Consider the following 25,973-nt stretch of genomic DNA (forward strand, 5'->3'; position numbering starts at 1 on the left):
GGGGTCACACAAGCACAGTCAATTGCAGAGTCCTTTCTCAGAATTACCGTATTTGCTGGCGTATAAGAGGACTGGGCGTATAAGACGACCCCCCCAACATTTCCACTCAAAACTTAGAGTTTGTTACATTCCATTACAGTACTATGGGCCACTAAGGGCAGCTATGTCTATCCCAACTGAAGTGCACCCGGCGTATAGGACGACCCCCCACCCACTTGGAGGCCTGTTTTTCAGGGGGGGAAAGTAGTCTTATATGCCAGCAAATACTGTACTCCTCCCATAGTCTTTCCCATTGGGTCTTTTGATGATGGACAAGATATTTCCTTCAACTGGCTTCTCCAAGGTTAGTGAAAAGCAAAGCAAACTGAACCGGAAACAAATCTCTGTTTTATTTCTTTTTATAGGCACTTACATTTGTGTCAGTGGTCTCACGTCCCTCTGTGGACTTGCCTGCACAGTGTACACATGGTGTACAGTTCTGATATGCAATTTATATGGTATTGCCTGCTCCTTAAATGCACAATTTGGATCCTATGAACAGATCGCTTGCCTCTAAAGCTTCCTTTTATACAAGACATGTTGCATCAAAATGGGAATTTGAAGACTGAAAGAAACCAAGGATGAGAGTTTTTAAACTGAGGCAATGGCCCTTCTTGGGAGGATGGAGTGGTGGAGCCCTGTCCCATTGATACAGGCTCAATGGGATGCTATTTACCAGATGGTGCTGTTTACCTGCATTCCAGGAAAGCTTTGGCTGCTCATTTCTAGACCTTAATTCTTTACTTCTTTACCCAAGAAGTGATTAAAATGCAGAATGGCCACAGACATAGAGAGCATTAAGGGGATCAGATAGATCCATGAAGGATAGGTCTATCAGTGGCTGCTAGTCACAAGAACTAAAGGGAATTTCTGCATTCAGAGGCAGTAAAACCTCTGAATACCAGTTCCAGGAAGCAACATCAGGGAAGGCCTTGCCTCTGTGCCTTGTTGTGGAACTTCCATAGTAACTACTTGACTGCCATGTGAGATGGGATGGTGGAAAATATGATCCTTGGTCTGATCCAGCAGGACCCTTCTGATGTTGTCATTACAGGGGCATGACATTTTGTACCAGGCAGCTCTAACGCTAATTTACCCCAATGGTCTGTCTTTCTCTAATTCACAGCGGAGAAGGAGCGAGTTAAAAGGTATCATTCATCAAGTTTATTCTGTCATCCCCTTCCCCCTTTCCCCCTCTTCTTTGAATCAGGAATCAAGGCACAGTAGTGCGGTTGAAGAGGATTCAGAAGGGGATAATGACTCAGAAGAGTTTTACTACGGAGGGCAGGTAAGGAATGAATGATTGACCGTCTTCCTGTTTATTATTTGAAAAGTTTCTCGGGGACCACACAGCCCGGTTGTCTCTCCAATTCTTTTTGGGTCTGACAGTTTGCTTTAGGGCCACTTCTGATCCTGGCTTGTTAACTTGGTAGGCTCCAGGTTTCCCCCTGTAGTAGATTGAGCATGCCTGTAGAATTCAGGGATAGTTTAACAGAGCCCATGTTCAGTGGGCCTAATGCTGGGAGCGATTGAGGGCAAAAGAAGAAGAGGACGACAGAGAAAGAGGTGGCTGGATGGAGTAACTGAAGCAGTAGGTGCAAACTTAAATGGACTCCAGGGAATGGTAGAGGACAGGAAGGCCTGGAGGATCATTGTCCATGGGGTCGCGATGGGTCGGACACGACTTCGCACATAACAACAACATGTTCAGTGGGACTCATTTATTCAGCATTGTGCAGGAAAGCATGCACAGTTTTTTTTTGGGGGGGGGGGATATTCAGGCATGAATCTTAAAATGTGAGTGTGTGGGTATGAATTTCATGTATTGATCCTTAACATATTTACTTGGCAGTGAATCCTGTTAAGTTTCTAACACTTGAGGACTGGGGTACTTAAAGCATCACTTAATCCCATTTGAACTTGCCCATCAGTTAAGATAATCTGCCAAACCCTTCTCCAAAGTGACCCCCTTCTCCAGGATGACATGGCTGGTCACCAGGGAGAGGCTTTTCTCTGTAATGACTCTTTGTTTATGGAACTGCCTCCCAGCAGATGCAAACCTGGCACTTTGCTTCAGTAATTTTAGGTGACTGGTGCAAAAAACAAAAAAACTTCTTTCCCCCCATCCAGGCATTTAATTTGGATTCTGTTGATTTGTGTTGCTTCGCTTTTGGTGGTTGGTTGGTTTTATTGGCTGCTGTTGGCTACATGCTACTAGCCACAATGTGTGGTGTTAATTAATTGTTTTATTGGAGTTTTAATTGTTATTTACTTTGCTTTTAAAGATCTGATCAATTTGGGGGTGGGGAGCTGACTCATAAGCCTTGCATATGTGGGAGAGAAATGTTTTACTAAATAAATTATTCAAGTAGAACTGCATTTACAAGTAAGGCTGTTTACAGTCGTAGGTTTTGCAGAATCATATCCCAAGCAACCTTTTGGTTGAGTCCCACAGATACGTTCCTCTAGTGCAGGGGTAGTCAAACTGCGGCCCTCCAGATGTCCATGGACTACAATTCCCAGGAGCCCCCTGCCAGCGAATGCTGGCAGGGGGCTCCTGGGAATTGTAGTCCATGGACATCTGGAGGGCCGGAGTTTGACTACCCCTGCTCTAGTGAAAGAACTTTGCTCCAATGGAAGAGGCCTTCACCCAGTTCCAGAGACTGCCACCAGCGCTGGCAGGGGCTCATGGTCATTGTAGTCCAGGGACACCTGGAGAGCCACAGTTTGGCCACCCTTGCTCTAGTGGAATCCATGGGATCCAACCTCTGTGCAATCTATTAAGCTAAAAAATGCATAACACTGAATTTCAATGTTAGAAAAAGTCAGTTATATAACTTTTTTAAAATACAAAAGAGTAAAAGTCCATTTTAGGACTTTTAAAGTCTAATTCACCTTGAGATTTGCTGATGATTTTGAATAGACTACATGCTTTTTCTCTTTTTTTCTTGCTCTCTTGGGGAATTCAAAACATTAGCACACCCTCTTCTGAAGAAGAATGAAAGTGCTGTCCCTTCTCTAGCATCTTTTGTGAGAATAACAAAAGGTTTAATTAGGACACTTGCTTCAGCTTTCCTTTCTGGTGCTAAAAAGGCCCTTTTCATACTTTATGCCCTTTGTAAAATATATATGCACCAAAATGTCAGTGAATTTCTGTAAACATTACAGAAGCGTGTTGTGTAGGTGGCCTTTTTGAGAAACTGATCCAGGCACTAAACTGGTGCCTTTTAGTTGACTTTTGTTTGACTTTGCTCCTCTTTTTGTTATTCGTGTCTTAGAACATGAGAATTCTACAGTTTGAAGGGGCCATACAGGCCATTTAGTCCAAGCCCCTGCTCATAATACTTTGTATCCACACCTTTCATAAAGACATGTTGTCTACTTGATTCTTATAATATCTCCTGGGGTTATAAACATAGAAATGTAGGGCTGGAAGATTCCATTGGTCATCTAGTCCAACCCTCTGTACAATGCAGAATTCCAAGGAAGAAACTCATTGGAAAGTTAACTCAGGACTGACCATTCATAATATTGGAGGCATAAAGTTTTACTTTCTGGCTGTAGTGTTTAGAATGTGTTTAGAGCAGCCAGAGATTCATGGTCTAGGCATGGAAAATTTGAAAGGAATTCATGGAGTCCCATGTAGCTGATCGCCAAGATGATGGTTTTCTTTTATACTTAAAATGGTTTTCTTTTATACTTGCATTTACAGCTGCAATTTAATGCCCTACTTTTATGATCTTGTTGATTATTTATTAGCTGCATTCTCCATTTTAAAAGTGCCTGTTAGGCTTACGGTAAAACAAAACAAAATATGCATTATAAAACTGCTTAACGTGTTCATTAATAATATAAGGGGGCTGGACCCAAAGGTGCCCTTTTCACTGAAGGTGGAAAAAATGACAATCCTGTGAACAGAAGGGCAACTTTGGCTTTAACCCTGTGATTTGGAGTCAGTCCAGTAATGTCAGTAAAATCATGTTGTAAGTGGCTAAAAACATTGGCTGCAATACAAATAAACACAACTAGCCCCATTATTGCTCTTTTAATTCCATTTGTAAGAGAGTGGAAGTGGGGAGAATCATTGATGTTGTATTAAGCTCTTTGGAAGGATAAACATGTGACAGAGATAACAAAACATGCCTTTCTGGGTCAGTCAAGATGTCCCAATATAGTGCACTGTTGAGTTGGCTCCTCTGTAGTCCTCTGTTTGCTTCGAGAGATACAAAGAAGGTATGAAGATAGTGGCAGTAGCAGACTTGCCTCTTTCCACCCATGAACTGTTGATGGTGAAGACTTAGTTTGTGTATCCATTCATATCCAAAATCACTTTTGGAGTATAAAATCAAGTTCTGCGTTTCCACAAAGCTTCCTTAGAGACCCATTGTGGGATAATGGTTGGAGAATCGGGTTTAATTCCCTACTCTTCCACTTGAAGCCTGCTGGGTGACCTTGGGCCAGTTACAGTTCTCTCAGAGCTCTCTCAGCCTCTCTTAGCCCCTCCTCCCTCACAAGTTGTCTGTTGTGGGATGAGGAAGGGAAGGAGATTGTAAGCCACTTTAAGGAGAGAAACTGAGAGAAAAGCAAGGTATGAAATCTATGTTTCTTCTCCTAATTAACTTTGGTCAGCCATTGCATTGATTTTACTTGAATAAATGAGCTTGGTTATTCCTCTCGCTTATATGCTCATGCCTCCACCCCCCTCTTAGTTCTGGAGGATTTGAACTAAGTGAAATAACAATAAAGTGGACACCGGAGTGAGCAAACCAGCAATTACATTTGTCCTCAAGGAACATGGAATTAGGACAAGATGAATATTTGGCTGGTGTTAGATGATCAAATATTAAGAGTGTCTGAGTGTGCTCATCCTACTTCACAGTATATTTGAAGGAGGGGAGGGATGAAAAGAGGCAAGAGATCAATAAAAAAGACCATTCAAGAGCAAAGCAATCTGATGAGTTTTCATATGGGATTTTAAAAGGAAGAATTGAAAGGACAAAGCGAGTCCTCAGGCTGAGGGGCGAAATTGTAACAGAACCAAATAGAAGCAATCGTTCTGTGAGAGGAAAGAGAAAGCTGGCATGAAATTTCAGGGATCCTGGGATGAGTGGAAAACAGCATGAACAAGAATGGATGGCACCAGGGTACGTGCAGTTTGTGGGTGTGCAGGTGTTGTATCCATACTGGTTGTGCAGGGGGGCAAGGCGGTATGTTTGTTGGCAAGTGGCCGCACTGGGCTATTCACTGTGGCTTGGCAAGTTCCTAGAATCATAGAATCATAGAATCATAGAGTTGGAAGGGGCCATACAGGCCATCTAGTCCAACCCCCTGCTCAACGCAGGATCAGCCCTAAGCATCCTAAGGCATCCAAGAAAAGTGTGTATCCAACCTTTGCTTGAAGACTTCCAGTGAGGGGGAGCTCACCACCTCCTTAGGCAGCCTATTCCACTGCTGAACTAGAGATTTAAGGTGAAGTGTCAGGAGGGCAAAAATGGAGGAGGGGAGGGAGCCATGGATGCTGTTTTCTCCAGGTTACATGAACATACAGATGGGCACATGGTGAGGGCAGCAATGTCTCCTATGGATCATGTAGAAGGTATCCTGCAATACTCTGGTTTAAAATTTGCTGAACATTTATTGGGTGGTATGACCATATAGGGCCATGCTGACTTGTCGCCCCCCCCCCCAAAATGAGGGGGCTTGGAGGGGGTGAGAAGGGGATGGGCCCTGGGGGTACACAGGTATGCTTCCCAACCATATTCTACACAATCACACTATTTTGTGTAGGTAATCCATGAGATAAAAATGGAATAGATGTGTGAAGAAGAGCTGTGAGGAATTGTGGCAGCAGGGAAGACAAAAACAACATACTTTGATGTTTAATAAAAGGGCTCCTTTACCTGTGCAGAATTTCTCAGCAGGTATACTTTCCTTTTCCTGAACAACTCGGGGAGGGAGGAAATCTATAATATGACTCTGTTTAGTGATGATCTCTTCTAAACCCTTTTTTTCCAGACACGAGACAGCAAAACCTTTTTATCTTAGCAAGTAATTCCCTTTTCACCATGACAATCTTTGTTCAATCTCTCCATTTATCTGGAAAATAACAAGGGATCTGCAGCTGTCCAAGCGAAGCATTTACCTTTCGTTTTCAGCCACGTTGTTCCTGTTGAGTCTTGGGGAGAGGAAGGTTTTTCCAAACAGCCGCTGTGCGAGTCCCTTTCAATGCAATGGCAAGGACTGAAACTGGGATCTTTTGCAGTCCACACATGTGGTCTCCTACTGAACTAAAGTAGGCATGTGCAAGTGCTGGAAACCACAGACCCCTAAGATTGGTAAATGCTTAAGTCTAGAATCTTCCCTTAATCGCTCCAAATCTTGCAATCAACTGCTGTACAGACCCCTTTCCAAATTTCTGCTTGGATTGGAAGATGATGTCCCTAGTTTGACCTCTATCTTTCTCAGTGCAATGACTTTGAAACTGGTTTTCTTCCTAATAATAGTGTCCAAGAAAGCCTTTTGGAAAAGTTCAGCTATTCAGACATTCCCTGTATCTCATGTATGCTGATATTTTCCCCCAATCGGGCCCTTCAGTGTACCTAAAACCAGAGGCTACGAATAACAATTCTCAAAGGGAGCAGCTCTTCTTGCCTCTCAGTAAAGTCAAACATGCTATCTATAGATGAAAAGAAATGCCCCTACACATTCTCAGACAGACCGATAACCGAAAACTAGACGGAATGAGTCTGACAGACAGACAGCTTCTTGTGCTCATTGATGAAGACAGATCCGGAAACTACAGAGATAGACTAACACTTGTTATTGATGGCACCACCAATCATTCCTCTGTACAAGCCAGGAAACGAGTAGCAATCCCAAGTAAGAAGCATAATGGCCATTTCTCCTTTGCCTTGTTTCTTTATCCTTCTGCCCGGCAACAGCTGCGGTGAGAAATTTTGGCCACTTGTTGTTGACAGTGCTCAGTGGAAGCAAGAAGCAGGAGTTGTAATTTGTCCTCTGTCTTAGAGGAACTGGGAGGAAGTGAGGATGGAGGTCTCCTAGTGGATATCAGGATTAGATGTTGGGGCAGTGGAATGTGACCACCCTGATCTTGGGACTGTGTAGTAGAAGCAACAAATCCTCCTGCAGAAACAGGAAAGAAGGCAAATGACAACGACAGACTCTTAGTTTTGGGAGAAGGGGTACCGGCAGGGTCGGATTTTCCTATAGGCTAACTAGGCTTCAGCCTAGGGCCTCAAGATCAAGAGGGGCCTATATTCCACATTTTTATAAAGGTTAATACCAATCACAACATGTTTCATTTAACATATATTGATATATATCACAGTAATGATGTGTTTTATTATCTCTCATGTAATTTACAAACTTAAAAATGGGAAGTGAAAGGGCCACATAAGTGGAATAGCCTAGGTCCTCTTTTCATGTAAATCCGACCCTGGGTACTGGAGAATACTGTGCCCAGGACTGGAGCTACCCCCGATAATTATGCTTGTCTGTTGCATTTGTCTTCCATTTTTCCTTCATCATTGAGTAAGATAGTGAGCCTAGAAGTTCTGTGCTTACACTAACTCATCCCCGACCATGCTTAGTTCTGCAAAGGTCCTGAACCCTCACGCCACAGGTACCACAATCCAGGACCATTTCTGCACAGAGGTGAATAATGCGCACCACCTTCTTCTTGTAAAAGTGCAATTATAAACTGCACATTTGGCTGCTTCCTGATGGGAGACCCTTCCTGCGTTATTCCGCCATCTCATCATGGCTTTTCCCTTCTCGACGAGGTGGCGGAGAATCCGGAAGCGTGGACAACCCACAGGCTCCCCCCCCGGCTTTTTGGGTTGTCAATCAACATAAGCCACCAATCCCCACTGAGCGGTGGTTTTGGGGACTCAAACGCCCCCCCCCACAAGTCCCAAAATTAATTTTTTTAAAGGAAACTTCTGCATTGCTATGGGGATCCGCCACAACAATCAACCATTCTCCTTGATATCTTTTTGGATTCTTTTTATGATGATCTCGATTTATGTTCAGGTAGATTTCTTAGGGGCTTGAGACTAATGCTGGCCCTGAGGATTGTGTGTTCAGAAACAGAATAAAAATACAGAACATGGGCACCAATGGGGAGAGGTCTGCTTCATAACATGCTCCCCCAGCTTTTCCCGTTCATGCCCTACCACCAAAAGAAAAAAAAAAGAACATGAATGTGTTTTAAATGGGGTTGCTGGCCACTGCCAATATATTACTGCACACTTTGAAGAGAACAGGCAGTACATTTTATTTTCACAGATACACAGGAACATCGGTTTGCATTCCCGTAGCAACACAGACTGCACCACTTCTTTTTTTTAGTTTCGATCCAGAAATGGAAAAGGGAGAGTGGGAGCGAGGGCAGACAAAATGCTACCAAAACAGTTGCACGTTTCTTCTTTCAAACAAGCCTGCCCTGATTTTCACCTTATTGTACTCCATGACAAGAAACATAAAGCGGATTATCCAACTTTCCGCTATCACGGGGCAACAGTGACAAAAACTTGAACTAACCCCTGGAGAGCCATAGGTTGCTGCCAACGTCATGAGGAAGCAGCATTAAAACCCGTGAACAATATGAGAGGCCAGGCAGGGACAAATTCCCATGCAAAAATGGTCCAGTTCTTTACAGAATTAGACAGTAACTTCAAATCCGTTTCAGAATTCAGTCACTTCCACACAAAAAGCTGACCATTCATGTGTGACAACAGTGTATTTCCCGAGATGTGCCATTTCTGATGCTCTTTGCATGTGGTAAATGAACATTCTGCCTCATTCATAAAACACAGTGGCTATTTGTATTGGGTGGATCATAGGCTGTGCATAGTTCTGTTAGGCTAGGGTTGCCAGAATGAGGTGGGAGACTCATTGCTGGGAGGACCTCACTGGAAACATAGTGACATCACTGATGATGAGCTGACGTCTCTGCTGCCTGCGCTGGAAGTGAAATCAGTGTGTCAAGATGCCAGTGTCAACTTCCACCATTTCCCTTCATTTTTTCCATGCCTCTGAACTTAGCAGCAGTGGGGAGGTTCAATGGGGGATCAGAGATCTCTCTAATCCAGCAGAAACATGGCAAGCCTGTGCTAGGCATGGTTGGTAGCTGCTCCACTGATGGACCTATTGCCTCATGACTGGTGGCTGTTGGGCCCCAGAGCCAGATGGGAGCTCCAGTCCTGGTCCCAGACCACTGCAGAGTGGCTGTGGCCCTGAGGAAAATTACCCATAGGCAGCTCATGGTCACTGCAACCTCAGAGCATCAAAAGCAGGTGACAAGCTGGCAACACTGTGGTTTTAAACTCTGGCAGTCCAGAGACCAAAGCCACACCTGCAGAGAACATCAATGGCCTGATAGAGTCAGCTCAGGGAAGCTGTCCAAGAACAGTTAGACAGAAGGAGGCCCAGACTATCCCCAAACTTTTTCCAGGGATGGGAGGCAACACCTGGGGTTGAGAAGTTCCCCATGAACCAGAGGAAGGGGGAGGGACTTGCATGGACTGTCAGGAGATCCTTTGAGTTCCTTCAGCCTACAGCCAAGGAGGACATAGTATGGGCTACTCTTTCTACCAAGCTAACTCAGAGAGAAGAGCAGGAGACTGAAGGGATAGTCATGATGGTAGGAGAAGGATCAGGCTAGATAGTCAACCCCTCCCATACCAAAATGGAGTCTCTGCACAGGTGGAGGGTGAACTTAGTATACTAATGGCCTCACCTCTGATGAGGCAGAGGTGCAACATCTTTACTCAATCACCCACTAGCGCTGGGCTGTTGGGTGGACTTCCATTTGTACCACTAGTGCGTGACCACCTCCTTATTGTGCATGCATTCCTGTCAGGCATGGTAGACATATGTCTGACATGACTGGAAGGTCTCCCAGTCCTGTACTTTAATGTTAGAATAATTAGCAAGCCTGTCCTGCTGTTCTTTGCTGGTCTGCCCCAAATTATTATTGATTACTTTTATCGCATAATCAAGGCTCAAGCCAAGTGATACTAAATATGCTTTAAATGTGATTAAGTGCCGGTTACTTGCTTCTAAATATTAAATCACTACACACACACACATGAATGAGCCAGTTCTGCCATTAACTTAACATTGAGGAAACTACTCAGTATCTAAAAGCAGGACTGGGCATTATTGCTTTGTGATTTTATTTCTGTAAGATACAAGACTTTTTGATGGCATATTTTGGTTATATTAGTTAAATGGACTTCTGTTTATTTCAATGGCACCTTGATTTTACAGGACTTGGTTGATGGAAAGGCTATGGTTCAGAGGCAGAGCATCTTGCTTCACATGCAGAAGATCCCAGGTTCAGTCTCCAGTATCTCCACTAGGTGATGTGAAAGACCTCTGCCTGACCCGAGAGAGCTGCTATCAGTCTGAGTGGACAATACTCACTGTGATGGAACAAGGGTCTGATTCAGTAGAAAGCAGATTCATTTATATTTTCCCTCTGGCCATGATGATGACAGAGAGACAAGTAGCTCTCGAGTCTAGTAACAGTCAAAATATATAGCAACCTGCTTTGGAATACTAGCTTGTCTAGATCAGGGATGGTCAAAATGTGGCTCTCCAGATGTCCGTGGACTACATTACCATGAGCTCCTGCCAACAGCAGTGCTTGAAATTATGGATGGAAGGGCAAGGGCTCATGGTACTTGTCATCCATGGACATCAGGAAAGTGTCGTGGTTCGGTCCTTGGTGGCTGGGGAACCGGACCGAACCCCGCCATCAGAGGCGCCCGCGATCACGGAGGTAGGGCATGGTGATCATAGGCAAGCCGGCAGCTGGGCGCCCCACCCGATCGTTGAGGTGGCAATGGCCGCTAAAGAACCTCAATGTCCCCCTCCACCTTTTGACAAGGGCCCGGAGATGGCCCTTTGTTCCAGGAAAATGGGCCATCAGGAACCCCGGAAAACCTCGCATATGTGCATGAGTCATGATTGTATCAGCATGTTCCCTCCGCAAGTACTGGGTGGGGCAATACAGCCTAAGGAGGTGGGTTTTGTATAAAAGGGAGCTTCCACCTGGAGTTCGGTGGAAGCTCTTACTCCATACCAGCGGACTCCACGTTGCTGAAATAAAGCTTGTTCCTGTTGTATCGTTCACCAGGCCTGGCGTGACGTTTTCTTCAAAGGGGCACCCTGATTTTTCAGTTAGCAAGCGGGTCCCCGACATCGTAAGAGCTTCCCACCCAACTCCAGGGTCGGCATCGCATCCGAGCGCTTATCGGGACGGATCCAGAGATGGCGTTTTCAAGCAACGGGGCGGTCTCGACCCCCACGAACCCCGGGAACATGAGTTTAATGTCCCCGGGAGATTTCCTCCGAAAATCGGGGGGCCAGGAGCAGCTGTCCGGGACCCCGAGACCCTCGGCAGCGGCGGCCAAGGGAAGGCGCCGGGCCATGGGGTTCCCAAGCACGGCGGGGAGCGCGCCGAGGTCTGGGGGGTTGGCCCCAACCTGGGACACCCAGCTGAGGCAGGCGCTTCGCCCGGTAGGACCTGAGGAATCCCTAGAGGACCTGCGGCGGGCCATGGCGGACTTGGCCAGGCGCTTGCAGGCAGCTGAAGCCCGTGAGCAAGCTCGGGCCGGGCCCGGAGGGACTGGTAATACAACGGCGGAGGGGATCGCGTCGAGTGAGGACGTCTCCAGCGACGAGGACGAGCCCGGCACTGGTGAGCGGGCCCCGGACCCCGACCCGGAGCAGTTTTCAGTCCCGAGTAGGCGAGACGGCCAGCGGAGAGGCGAGACAGCAGAGGATCTCGGGGGAGCGGGGGAGCCGACGGGGCGGCGAGAGCCGGACCAACGCAGGAGCGACGTGCAAGGCAGGGAGCGGCACGGCGTCGTTGGGCAAGTTGGTAGCCGGTGGAGCGGAGCAGGACGAGACGGCGGACGCCGAGAATCCCGGATCCGGAGGGGGTCGGACTACTCTCCAAAACGTTCCCCCCCAGAGCTTAAGGCGCGTTTCGACGGGACGCCGGACGACCTCCCGCAGTTCCTCCTCCACGCGCTGACGCATGCCCGGAGGTATGGAGACCGGTATGAGGACTCCGAGGACTTGGTCTGGGGGGTGGCCTCGTGTCTCCAGGGCAAGGCGGGTCAGTGGTACCTAGGGTTGGCCGAGCGCGGCGACCCGGCAACTCGGGACCTGCAGGACTTCGTGGTCGCGCTCCGCCGACGATTCCAGGACCCCCAGGCTGAGGACAAGGCAAAGAGTCGGATCAAGGGACTTCGACAGGGTACTAGGGGGGTTATGGACTATATAGACATTTTCCGGAGGGAAGCAGGCAAGGTGTTCTCCTGGAACGAGGAGACCCAAATCGAGTACTTCCGGGAGGGCCTTAACCCGAAGCTTAGGGAATGGGCCGTGATCAAGGGGACGGAAGAAGATCTGTCTACACTGGAGGGGTGGTGTTTTGTGGTCGCCAAGCTGGAAGCCAGCCTGGGTTGGGCCGCCGCACCCCCCCGGGAGGCCAAAGGCGGGTCAGCCGAGGCGCCGAGACCGGGCCCCGACAACTCTCGCCCCAAACGACCCCCGAACCCCGAGCGGGAAAGGAGACGCCGGGAAGGTCTGTGCCTGAAATGCGGGGGGTCAGGACATTTCGCAGCAGCGTGCCAACGGCAAGGGGGGGAGGACCGCGGGCTCTCCCAGGGGGGAGGTGCGACACGCCCCCAGCAGGCACGCCGGGCGGAGGACCTCCGCAACGAACCGGGAAGCGCCCAGGCGACGGGAAACGGCCAGGACCTGCTGTAGACGGCGCCGGGCAGCAGGTCCCGCGGTGCGAGGGAAAACCCCTACAGCATGAGGCGCGACCTCCGAACGTGGTAATTTTAGAGCTCCGGAACCCGGAGAACGGACTAAGTTGGGTGGGGGAGGCTCTTTTGGACTCTGGATGCGACCACAGCATGGTCCACCCCCAGATAGCCCGGGCTTTGGGGCTACCGAAGCGCATTCGGAAGGTTCCCCTGGTTTTCGTCCAGATGGACGGCAGCCCGATTCAGGGGGGACCTTTCGGGGAGGAGGTGGGTCCTATCGCCATCCACATAGGGGACCACCAAGAGCTGCGGTGGCTGATCCAGGTCCCCGTAGCGGGATATCGGGCGGTGTTGGGCCTGGATTGGCTGAAGGAACACAACCCCGTGGTGGACTGGCGGGCGGGGACCCTGAAGTTCGACTTGACGGTGGGTGCACGGCATCGGGTCCCCCACGAGAATTCCAGCCACAAGAGGACGGCGGCGCGTCCCAGGGGAGCGGCGGCGGCGCAGCAGGAGATACCAGAGCCCGAGGTCCCGCCAGAGTACCGAGACCTCGCAGCCGTTTTCAGCGAGCGGGAAGCGGACGAGCTACCCCCACACCGCCGCACGGACTGCGCTATCAACATCCCAGAGGGGGCGGTACTACCCAAAGGGCGCATCTACAAGATGAGTGAGGGTGAGCTCAAGGACCTCCGGGAGTTTTTGGGTAAAAATCTGGCCCGAGGTTTCATCCGGCCCGCTTCCAGTCCCATGGGAGCTCCAGTCTTGTTCGTCCGGAAAAAGGATGGGTCCCGACGGCTGTGCCAGGACTACCGGGGCCTCAACGCCATCGCAGCGGGGAACGCTTACCCCCTCCCGCTGATCCCGGATTTGCTGGCCCGGCTGGGCAAAGGGACTCTGTTCACTAAGCTGGACCTAAGGGAGGCGTACTACCGGGTACGCATCCGGGAGGGGGATGAGTGGAAAACAGCGTTTAACTGTCAATTGGGACAATTCGAATTTAAAGTGATGCCGTTCGGTTTAAGCGGGGCACCTGGGGTTTTCATGAGTCTAATTAATGAGGTGTTGCAGGACCTTCTGTTTCAGGGGGTGGTTGTTTATTTGGATGACGTCCTGATCTACAGCCAAGATCCCCAAGAGCACGTGACCCTGGTGAGGGAGGTGTTAAAGCGCCTGCTGGCAAACCACCTATACGTGAAGCTGGCTAAGTGCGAATTCCACCGTCCCTCCCTGGACTATTTGGGCTACCGCATCTCAGCCCAGGGCATAGCTATGGACCCCGAGAAGGTGCAGGCGGTGCTGGCCTGGGAAAGGCCCCGCACCCGGAAACAGCTACAAAGCTTCCTGGGGTTTGCTAACTTTTTTAGAGGCTTCATCCCCAGATACTCCTCCGTAGTGGCTCCCCTCACGGACTTGCTAGGTACCAAGGGGAGAGGTCCTCGCGCCACGCGGCCCAGCGCAGCGCTCGGCTGGAATGAGAAATCGGAGGCAGCGTTCCTGGCCCTCAAGCAAGCTTTCGCGTCTGAGCCCACGCTACTGCACGTCGACCCAACCCAGCCGATGGTGGTACAAGTCGACGCCAGCGACGCAGCAGCCGGGGCGGTTCTCCTGCAGCGAGACAAGGCGGGACAGCTGAGGCCGGCGGCCTACCTCTCACGAAAATTCGCCGAAACGGAGCGGAACTGGTCTACCTGGGAGAAGGAGGCGTTTGCGATTAAGTTCGCCCTCACCGAATGGCGGCATTGGCTGGAGGAAACAGAGGAGCCGTTCGAGGTCTGGACAGATCACAAGAATCTGGAGGCGCTCCGGCAACCGCGATCCCTGAACGCCAAACAGATGAGGTGGGCGGAGTTCTTTTCGCGGTACAATTTCAAGCTTGGTCACATCCCCGGCAAAGAGAATTTCCTCGCGGACGCCCTCTCCCGTCTGCCGCATTATGGGGAGGGGTACGCTCCCTGCACCAGGTCCGTGTTTGGTGAGGAGCAGCTGGGACGGGGGGTCGTCACTAGGCGTCGGGCCAGGGAGGAATGGGAGCCCGACCCGGCGACCGCCCCGCTCCGAGACCGCCTAGTGGCAGCCTACGGGACAGACGAGGAGCTGGCTGAGCTCCGGGACTCTTTGATTTTGGACTCCGGTCTCTGGCGGAGGGGGGAGGCTGTCTACGTCCCGGAAGGGCTACGACGGGAAGCCCTCAGCCTCTGCCACGATGCTAAGACCGCCGGGCACTTCGGTTTCGTAAAATCCTGGAAGTTGGCCCGGCGGCGGTTTTGGTGGCCCAGTCTGCGGCGGGACACAAAAGCTTACGTCAGTGGTTGTCCTGTCTGCCTGACCTGCAAGCCGGGGGTTGGCAAGCCGAAAGGTCTGCTGCACCCGCTCGAGGTCCCGACCCGGCCGTGGTCAGTGATCTCCATGGACTTTATAACAGACTTGCCTCCCAGCAAGGGGAAAACGGTGATCTGGGTGGTGGTAGATCTATTTTCCAAACAGGCCCATTTCATTCCTTGCGCCAGTGTCCCCAGTGCTTCACAGTTGGCTCGGATGTTCCTGGATCACGTGTTCCGACTGCACGGGCTGCCGGACAAGGTGATTTCCGATCGGGGCTCACAATTCGTGTCCCGGTTTTGGCAAGCTTTCCTGCGCCTGTTAGACATCGAGCAAGGGCTGAGCTCCGCTTACCACCCCCAGACGGACGGGCAGACCGAGCGGGTTAATCAAGTACTGGAGCAGTACTTGCGGTGTTTCGGTTCCTATCATCAAGACACCTGGGTGCCCCTGCTCCCCCTGGCCGAGTTCGCGTACAACAACGCAGACCACAGCAGCACGGAGATGTCGCCTTTTGCCGTCGTCTACGGGACAGACCTGAGACACTTCCCGGAGCTTGGAGAGGTCCCCGCCCGGGAATCGGCCGACCTTCGCGAGTGGGGGAAGCGTGCCGGGAGCTGCTGGAAGTCGCTGCAGGAGCAGCTCCACAAAGTCAAGGCAGCGCAGAAAGAGGACGCCGACCGGAAGAGACGACCAGCTGAAGAGATCCGACCGGGGGATCGAGTTTACCTTTCCACCCGGAACCTACGGTTGAATTTGCCCAGCAAGAAGCTAGGCCCTCGGTTTTTGGGGCCTTTCGAGGTCTTGGCCCCGATCAACGAAGTTTCGGTCAAGCTCAAGCTCCCCAAGAACCTCCGGCACATCCATCCCGTCTTTCACGTGAGCCTTCTAAAAAAAACTCCGGACGGTGACGTTTGGCACCCCGTGTTTTCCCCGCCAGCGCCCGAGGTCCTGCCGGGGGGGGAGCACCACGAGGTGGCGGATATCCTGGACTCTAGACTCCACAGGGGGAAGTTGCAGTACCTCGTGGAATGGAAGGACTTCGCTTTGGGGGACCGGGAATGGGTCTGGGCAGCGGACGTCCTTGCGCCCCGACTCACTGAACGTTTCCACAAGCGGTATCCTGGCCGTCCCGGGGGGTTGGAGAATGGACCTTTGGGGGGGCAGAATGTCGTGGTTCGGTCCTTGGTGGCTGGGGAACCGGACCGAACCCCGCCATCAGAGGCGCCCGCGATCACGGAGGTAGGGCATGGTGATCATAGGCAAGCCGGCAGCTGGGCGCCCCACCCGATCGTTGAGGTGGCAATGGCCGCTAAAGAACCTCAATGTCCCCCTCCACCTTTTGACAAGGGCCCGGAGATGGCCCTTTGTTCCAGGAAAATGGGCCATCAGGAACCCCGGAAAACCTCGCATATGTGCATGAGTCATGATTGTATCAGCATGTTCCCTCCGCAAGTACTGGGTGGGGCAATACAGCCTAAGGAGGTGGGTTTTGTATAAAAGGGAGCTTCCACCTGGAGTTCGGTGGAAGCTCTTACTCCATACCAGCGGACTCCACGTTGCTGAAATAAAGCTTGTTCCTGTTGTATCGTTCACCAGGCCTGGCGTGACGTTTTCTTCAAAGGGGCACCCTGATTTTTCAGTTAGCAAGCGGGTCCCCGACAGAAAGCCAGATGTCTGGACATCTGGAAAGTTTGGGCGTCCTTGGTATAGATCTTATCAGGATTGGCTGTGTCAAGAAGCACAGTGTACTTCCTTGAAGAGTTCTTCTGCAACTCGATTTTGCTAAATGAGCACCATCAACTTGGATAGCCTAATTTTCCTCACAGGGTTGTAACAAGGGCAAAACGGAAGAGGGGAAAACCATTCTGATTGGGGTAAAAAGTGAGGAATGAATGTCAAGCTTCCCATTTCCCCATTCCTGCTGTAGCCCTTTATGCCTCTACCCTGATTGTCCTTCTGTGAGTCAGTAAAGGCAGTGCAGTATGGGTATCTACAGTTTGGGGCATATGTGAAGATTCCCCCCCCCCCACTTCACCAACAAAAACATTGTTCCATAGACTGAACAGCTGGTATGCCAGCTGAACAGCAAGGCAAGGCCCAGTCCTTAGTGGTTAAGGTGTGTGTGTGTGTGTGTGTGTGTGTGTGTGTGTGTGTGTGTAATTCACCCTTTCAGGGTGTTTGCTGTTCCAGCTATTTTTCCTTCTCTCTGTGACATGCTTTAAAAATACATTTTCAAATGAAAGCACATTCACTTGGAGAATCATTTTGTATTGTGTCATTTCAGAGCTGTCTAGGACAATGTGTGTGCTCTACAACCCCCCCTCCGCATTCCTCAGTATTGCTTGTAATTATGGATGGAATTCCATTCTATTGTGAAGCCAGATGAGCTGAGATGTGTTTGCATATCATGATTCGGGACATTGCCACATCACAAAAAGTATTGCTGCAATGTGCTACATCAGGTCGATAGGAGCTAACTTTAATTTATTATTATTATTAACCGAGATGAGCAGTCAGGAGGCACCCATGGCACGCATTGACTGCCTAACACAGATAATGCATGCAAAAGTTGATAGGAGCTGTAGCTTTCTGAGGGCTGTGGTGGAGCAAACTTTCTAGTATACTGTCTGTATTATTGTATTTCATGGCTTACTCAGGGTTTTCTTTGCATTGCTGTTTGATTCTGTAACCAATCCTACTGCCTTGTGTGTGTGTGTGCATAAAGAGAGAGAGATGAAGAGAAGAAGAAGAGTTGGGTTTTTGTACCCTGATTTTTACTATCTCAAGGAGTCTCCAAGTGGCTTACAATTGCCTTCCTTTCCTCTCCCCACAACAGGCACCCTGTGAGGTAGGTGAGGCTGAGGGAGCTCTGAGAGAAACTGTGATTGACCCAAGGTCACCCAGCTGGCTGCAGCAGGGAATCAAATCCGGTTCTCCAGATTAGAGGCTGCCACTCTTAACCACTACACCAAGTTGAGTGTTCATGGCATTAGCATGTGGAGCACAAAGGGAAACAAACACTACCTAATAAAGCAGTCATAGAATCATAGAGTTGGAAGGGGCCATACAGGCCATCTAGTCCAACCCCCTGCTCTACGCAGGATCAGCCCTAAGCATCCCAATCCCTAATCAAACTTCTTTTGTTGAAATGATGAGATAAGGACTTTGCTCCTATAAGGTCATATTCTTTCTCCTCTCCTTCCAGCTTTATCCCCTTGTCCCTCTTCCTCCATGTGAATTCATAGTTTGCAGGTGATCACTAGTCTGAAGTCTACCACAGTGCAATTGTAATCTACCACAGTGAAGTCTACCACAGTGCAATCTCAGGTTCATTGCTTTCAGTGGATTTAGAAGGGTGACACTCTTCATAGGGTTGCACCATCATAACACCTGGGATGAGCCACCTGTGAGGTTCAGGTTGCTCTGGAGATCTCCTTCCATGTATCAGCCTTAGCTGGGCATCACAGGGTGGACAGGAAGCTTCTAATCACCACAGGATTCGATCCTGACTCATTCTGTCATGAGTTGAAAAGCTTTTGAGAGCTGGGTAGCAAGTCCATTTCCCATGGAAACAGAAGAACACCCAACTGAGACCAAAAGGAAACGAGATGATAGGGAAGTTATGATGATGTTGCCTGGTCATGCAGGTCTCTTTGTGAGTCTCAATCCTGGGCAGGTGTCCCAATTTTCTAGCAAGTAGGCTGATATTTGATTGAAAAGTGGTTGTTACTATTTTGCTAAATGTAGAATTAATGTAAGAATTCATCAGGGAGTGGGGAATGGGGCAATGATTCTCTCTTGGGTGGCTCTTAGCAAGGACCATACAGATGAATGGGGAACATTTATCAGCAGTTGAAACCCATGACAGCACATGCCCATGAAAACTAAATATGAGCTTCACATTCAGATGCTGTCTATCTGTAAACACCAGATACTTGGGAATGACAAAAGAGCCATTCAGTTGCTTTCATGCCCCGATTGTGGGACCTCCAGAAGCATCTGACCAGGTCTGTTGGAAGCAAGACTAGATGTCCCTTCGGCTTGATCTAGCAAGATGTTCCCAATGATCTTGTTTTTGCATTACTCTGTCTTTCTGTCATATGGGCCTGTCATGCCAGATGAAAAAGTGTTTTGGGGCAGCCTTGTTTTTGCTTTTCTATAAACATGTCCCCTTCCCCTCCCCCCTTGCAGGTTAGTTATGACGGAGAACTTCACAAGCACCCACAGCTGGAAGCTGACTTGGCTGCCGTAAGAGAGCTCTATGGGCCGAATGCAGTATCTCTCAGGTATATTTATCAGGGTTAAATTGTCTCAAGAGAGGGAAGTCAACAGGACACAGCCGAATCTTGTCAGATCTCAGAAGCTAAGCAGTACTTGGATGGGACACCTCCAAGGAAGACTGAAAAGGAAGACCATGACAAATAACCTCGGCTTCTCACTTGCCTTAAAAGACTTGACTTGGTGGCATGTGTAGTCACTCTGTTACAGAAAAAGGAAGGATCTTGCTCTGATCTAGATAGCCCAGACTTGCCTCATCTCATTAGATGTCAGAAGCTTAAGTGGGGTCAGTCCTGGTTAGTATTTGGATAGGGGACCACCAGAGAAGTTCAGGGTCAAGCCACAGAGGCAGGCCATGGAAAAACTCCTCTGCTCATCTCTTGTTTTGAAAACCCTATGGGGTTGTCATAAGTTAGTTGCAACGTAGCATCATTTTCCAACACCTCCACATGCCATGTAGTTTTCTGGAGGGGTGAAACCAAATTGAATGGGCATCCTTCCTGGGCTTGTACAACATTATTCTTAAATTTGTATTGGCAGATGCCTTCAACCCTTTCAGAACTTTTCAGCACACTGGGGAAATTAGAGTATTTTTAATCAGCAGCTGTTATCAGTTTGGGTTGATTAACCCCCAACTCTAGCTTTTGTTCAGTTTTCTAAGGAAATTGCAGAGGGATTGCGGAGAAAAGCAAAGCAAATTATGTTGCCTTTCTTCTTCAACCTAAGGGTAAATTTACTGAACTAGAATAATATTTCCTGAATTACATGAAATAAACCATTTTATGCCAGATAACAAGCACCAGATTCACCCAAAGAACGTTTTAAAATCCTTTGGGCCTGAATGTTGTGCTTTCTGTGATGCCCCATCTTCATGAACCAGTCTTGAGAGCACTTCAGAAAGGAATCTGTGCTCCTCAGAAAACCAGCCTCATCATGATCTGTGTACATTTCTGTCTCACCCTTCCCCAAAGGAGCTCAGAGCAGCATACTTTGTTCTCCCCCTGCCCTTTTATCCTTTCAACAGCCCTGACAAGCTGGTTTGGCCAAGAGAAGGACTGGCCCAAGAACATCCAGCAACTTCTGTGGCGGAGCTGAGATTTGAATTTGGGTCTTCCATATTCTCATCTGACAAACTAATCTCCCCGCCACATTGGTTCATCCTAGATTATTGCCTCTGCCTTTTCGTTGTTTTACATGGAGATATAAAACTCTGCGATTTCCCCCCCCCCCCGGTTCATTTCTACTCTTTAGGGTCGCCAAGCTCCAGGTGGGACCTGGAGACCTCCAGATTTACAGCTGATCTGCACACTACATAAATTGGTTCCCCCGAAGAAAACGGCTGTTTTGAATGGACACCTCTGTGGTATTAAACTCTGCTGAGGTCCCTCTCCAAGCTCCACCCTAAAGTCTCCAGGAACTGCCCAGCCTGGAGTTGGCAGCCCTAATTGTCAACATGTTCATCCAGTCAATTTTCTAACATTGTTTCCCCGGTTTCTAAAATCCATTTTGACACCAGCTGAGACCATTTATACATGATACTTTATTTCCTTCATTTATTGATATCGCAAAAACAGGCATCAGTTTGATATACCTGGGGGGAAAGATAACATCCCATATAGGGAAATAACACAAAATTCAATCACATCCCCACTTTTCGTTTTTTATTTTAAAAACTCCCTTGGGTTGAGATACGGCAAGCTGGTCATGCACAAATGGCTGTGCATACAACGTTCTCCCCAACCATTCAGGATATTAGTGAATCTAAATTAATGCTCCTTAAAATCCATTTGTTTCATTCTGCTGAGTGACACACTGAATTTGTGAGTGTATGTTCCAATTCTTTGGACAGTATCATGACTACAAGAAAATCTTCGGTTCATTACATGCCATTTGAATTCAGAGGAAATCCATTAAGGACAGAAAATGTCGTCAATTAAAGCCCGGACAGGATGCGAATGAGATAGTCATTGCAAGGGTGATGACGGTTATAGCTGGTGAAATGGTGTATACCTTGGTAATAATCTTCCCCAGGGTTTTCAGACCTCCAAAGAAAAAAGTAAATTGTTATATATGCTTCATTCATTTTGTAACTTGTTTCATTTGCAGTCCATGATTCTCTTCCACTATGCATTTGTCAAGAGTGCTTATAACTTCCTTGATAGTCACAAACCACACAATAGACACACAATGGAGTAATCCTTCAGAGGTTTGCACAGTTGAAATACTATTGATTTCCATGGGGGAGTTACAGTGCATTGACTTAGAAAGATACAACTCTTTTGGTAAGGGAGCAGACATGCAGCCTGAAAGCTCTGTCCATGAGGCTGGGAGTTCAATCCCAGCAGCCAGCTCAAGGTTGACTCAGCCTTCCATCCTTCCGAGGTCGGTAAAATGAGTACCCAGCTTGCTGGGGGGTAAACGGTAATGACTGGGGAAGGCACTGGCAAACCACCCCATATTGAGTCTGCCAAGTAAACGCTAGAGGGCGTCACCCCAAGGGTCAGACATGACCCGGTGCTTGCACAGGGGATACCTTTACCTTTACCTTTATTAAGCATATACTGAGATTTCATCCGCTGATATCCACCGGATTTAAAACGAAGGTGCTTAACTTCGGCTGGATGATCTCCTTAACCTTTATGTTTTGATTTCTGAATGTTTAAAGTTCTAGTACATATACTCAAGTTTGTTTTTTAAAAATTTTTTTGGGGGGGTGGGGGGAAACTACAATATAATTTTGACATAAACAAAACCAGCCTTTTGAGCATTTAATTTGCTTTCTCGTTTCACTCCTCTACATTTACAGATCCTTTCCCCTTTGTGGTTCTTCTTGTGACAGTGCATTTATTCCTGATTGCTGACTGACGTCACTAATTCTTTTTTAAGTAGAATGAAAGCCAAAATTATACCTGGGTAATGCTGACCTTGCAGGGCCTGTCTTGTGAGGGTCATCATGGCACAGGAAGAGACGTAGGAAGGACTCTGCTGACAGCTCATGTTCAAAGGCCTTGTGTTGTCAGCCCTTCCTCTAGGCAACTCAGGCGATGTTCCACAGTGCTCAGGCCAAACTAATTATTTGGAGCCCTGAAGAATTAGCTGTTGGCATTTACTGTTTGTCAGAAACCCTCAGCTACTATAAACCAAATGCCATGTCTCTTTGGGGAGATACAAATTAACTTATTTTGTAGAAACCAAATCCAATTATTTAAGAGTGAGAATGCCTTCTGTTTTCCTGTGGTCTTTTGTAATGGGTGAATGAATCAACGGCAAGCATTTGTCAGTAATCATGAGCATTTATGTAGGGCGCTATAAGACTTGGTCGCTCCTGTTTTGGGGAGGTGAGTCTAAGACCATTTATGCACTGGGAACTTCACTGCCCCAGCTCCCGTGCAGGAGCACAAATTGGGGGTGGATGAGGTGCACCAAGCCAAATGCCCCCCCCCCATGTGGGTGCAGGAAGAGGTGGGGTAACCTGCCATGACTAAAATTCCAGCCTGCAGCCCGGCATGAAACCTCCAGTGTGTAAACGGTGTAACAGAACAACTTGCCAAAGTCCACCCAGTAAACTTCCTGGGGGGGGGGGGGCCTTCTTTCTCTATAGATAAAAGTTTTATTAGATATTTTAAATACAGAAAAATAAAAGGACAGGAAAAGGCAAAAAGAATGAAAGAATAGAGAAAGCAAATTCACCAGAGCAAACTTTTGAGTTTCCAGGTGGCTAAGACAAAAAACAGTTACCAGATAATTCAAATTCATCCAATTATAACAGGATTATATATATTAAAATAATTTCTAAATTATTTTGGTTTTCTTTAAGTCCACAGGTCATCAAATCATTTTCCTCCTTTCATGGAAGAAGTCAGTAAGGGTTTCCCAGTTATAAATAAGTTTAATACGTTCACCGACTAGTTATTAACAAAAGGAGTTGTTGTCTTCGCCATCTCTGCAAGGAGGGAACCTTCTGAGTATATAGTGAAGCACTACGCAGAGTTATACCCTTCTAAATACATTGACATCAGTCAGTTTAGAACAGCGGGACTCTTGGATTGTACCATTATTCTAAGAATATTTTTCCTGAGAGAAAACACATATGACTTGTTTAGGATTGCTTGCATGGTCATTACATGGTACTAGTTTTATTTACAGATTAATTTATTTATCAACTTCATTTATAGCCCACCCTTTTCATCAGGTTTCAAGGCAGATTACAGAATTACAAGCTGTTGCAATAAAGGCTTTTTCTATGCAGGCAGTAGAGCAGTTGTATACAAAATGATTCACTTGAACAAATTATTAGGGACTGTGGTCTACACCTTACTCAGTATAGTTTGCTGTAACTTGGATCCTGCTGTGTAGTTTTGCATATTTTATGTAAATGTTAACAGTTAAGCTTCCCTTCAGTTCTCTGTGTATTTTTTGTTTTGTTTTGTTTTTTAGATTCCTGGTTGGTTCGATAACCCATATCCTATTTCATGGTCTATTGAATGTCCAAACTTATTGATTGGATTTATTCACTCTGTGAAAAGCAGGCCATTAATAATGATAATAAATGAATAAATAGTATTACAAACACGATAAACAACTAAAACACTGTATTACATCATTAGAAAGCAATACAATAAAAAGAGGGTAACATGTACTATAAAAATGGTGACACTTTTGCATGTCTGTTTGTTCCATTTTTGCAACTTGGTATGGAATTCCATTGCCACAATATAGCTGATGACCCTGAAATGCCACTGATATTCCAAAGATTGCCTGTTACAAAATAAACCAACCAATCTCTACTACAGGTGGTCTAGACGGAGTCATTACTTTGGCCTGATGTTTTCTTATGCTGACAACTTTGGGAAGCTGTTGTTATGGCCTATAGTAGAAGACCCCTTTCCTTATCACAACAAGGTGATAAGGAATGCCAGCTTTTCCTCTGATAAAAAGATAGGAGGGAACCTATTGACCAGTCAAAAGGGTTATGTTAGGAGTTGTAGAACCAGTTTGGGCAAAAGCCATGTGTCACAAGGGCTGTACAGAGAATAACTGGATATGAATTTAAGAAAAAGCTGGCTGGATCCAGCCCAGTCTCTGTGTTCTTGAATTGCTTCTGCATAATATCCTGCAGGCTGTTAATATGATTCTTTCTCTTTTGGATGTTTGAGAGTATCAAAAATAGCTATAATATGATATCCTTTCTTTTTAGGGAATATGGAGCCATTGATGATGTAGATATCGATCTGCATATTGATGTTAGCTTTCTTGATGTAAGTAATCTCATCATACAGTAATATAATAAAGATGAATACATGGTTCACTCCGTCCCTCATCAAGATGCATAGTCAGCTACCTACAAGCATATTCCTTCTGTCTTTCCTTGATCTTCAGAAGTTTCAGTTGCATGGCTGGCTCTGATTCATTTTTCAATGGGGACAGCCACAAGATGGATTCTGTGCAAGTGTTTGGCACTATTTGTGTAGTTCAGTACATTCCCATTTTTCCTTGTGATGGCTTGAAATAACAGGAGATAAAGGAGTATCATTTTGAACCAAAGTTAGCAGCTGAGGAATTAATGGAAACAGTGTGGTCCTAAGCAGAGTCATTCCCTTCTAAGGACATTGACTTAAGTTGATTCGGAAAGGTGTAGTTCTGTTTAAGATTGCATTGCTTGAGTAATGATCTTCTGCGCTTATTTTGCATTGTCAAATATGCAAGATTTGCTTGGACCCATTGAAGCCTGAAAGAACCAGGGAATCAGTCAGATATCTTCTTCCCATAAATCATATTGCCCTGTTCTTTAAGCATTTACTGTACAGACATTCTTAAAGTAAGTGGGTCTTCTTCATAGTATGTGTTGGATTCAAAGGTGCCTTCACCATGCAGAAAAGGTCTTCTGCTCCCAAAAGGGTGTTTTTTTAAAAAATCTCATGCTTAGAGCATTGCATGGATCAAGTGAAATTAGGTATGGAGATGTTTTGCTTGTGCAAATCCATACTATTTCTGACACAAGAGCCATTATAGTACTATTTATGGAATAGCACTAGAGGCAATTTTCCTTCCTTACGCCATTCTTTGGGTACCTAGCCCCATTTATGGAGGATTGTGACCTTCCCCTAATCATGATGATGATGATAATGTCGCCAACAGGTCCTAATTCTCCTGCAGTTAACTGCCTTTTTCCAAAGCATTTGCTGTTTTCAGCTGGAAAAGTGCATGGTTCTGTTCTTGAAAAGGAGCTCTGATACATTTTTTTTTCTTTAGTTAATATTTTATGCAGTCTTTTAAAAGCCATCCAGGTGCCTCCAAATGTAGCAGTTCATCTCACAAGAATCTAAATATACTTTTCACAGCTATTACCATGTTATTAAATCGGTAATCATGGCCACAAACTTATTGGATTGTTTTGTGTATGCTTATTGTCACACTTTTGACCACTTTCCAGACAAAGCTTTCAAATCAGCTTGCAATTAAAATCTAAATAAACACTGAAAATGAAAACATTACAATGCAATTAAAATTGTATGAAAGCGC

The 25,973-nt window shown here is 47.2% G+C and overlaps 1 protein-coding gene across 2 annotated transcripts in view; it reads left to right on the forward strand.

The window, feature by feature from the left end:
- The window catches only part of PARP8 (poly(ADP-ribose) polymerase family member 8), a 175,757-nt gene that overhangs the window by 97,657 nt on the left and 52,127 nt on the right, over positions 1–25,973 (forward strand). For both annotated transcript variants that reach the window (XM_077347086.1, XM_077347087.1), the window contains exons 6-8: positions 1,250–1,327; positions 19,365–19,459; positions 24,649–24,709. In XM_077347086.1, the coding sequence (XP_077203201.1) occupies positions 1,250–1,327; positions 19,365–19,459; positions 24,649–24,709 (234 nt within the window). The remainder of the gene's footprint in view (positions 1–1,249; positions 1,328–19,364; positions 19,460–24,648; positions 24,710–25,973) is intronic.

The sequence above is a fragment of the Paroedura picta genome, chromosome 7 (assembly GCF_049243985.1).
Source record: "Paroedura picta isolate Pp20150507F chromosome 7, Ppicta_v3.0, whole genome shotgun sequence".
Classification (NCBI taxonomy): Eukaryota; Metazoa; Chordata; class Lepidosauria; order Squamata; family Gekkonidae; genus Paroedura; species Paroedura picta.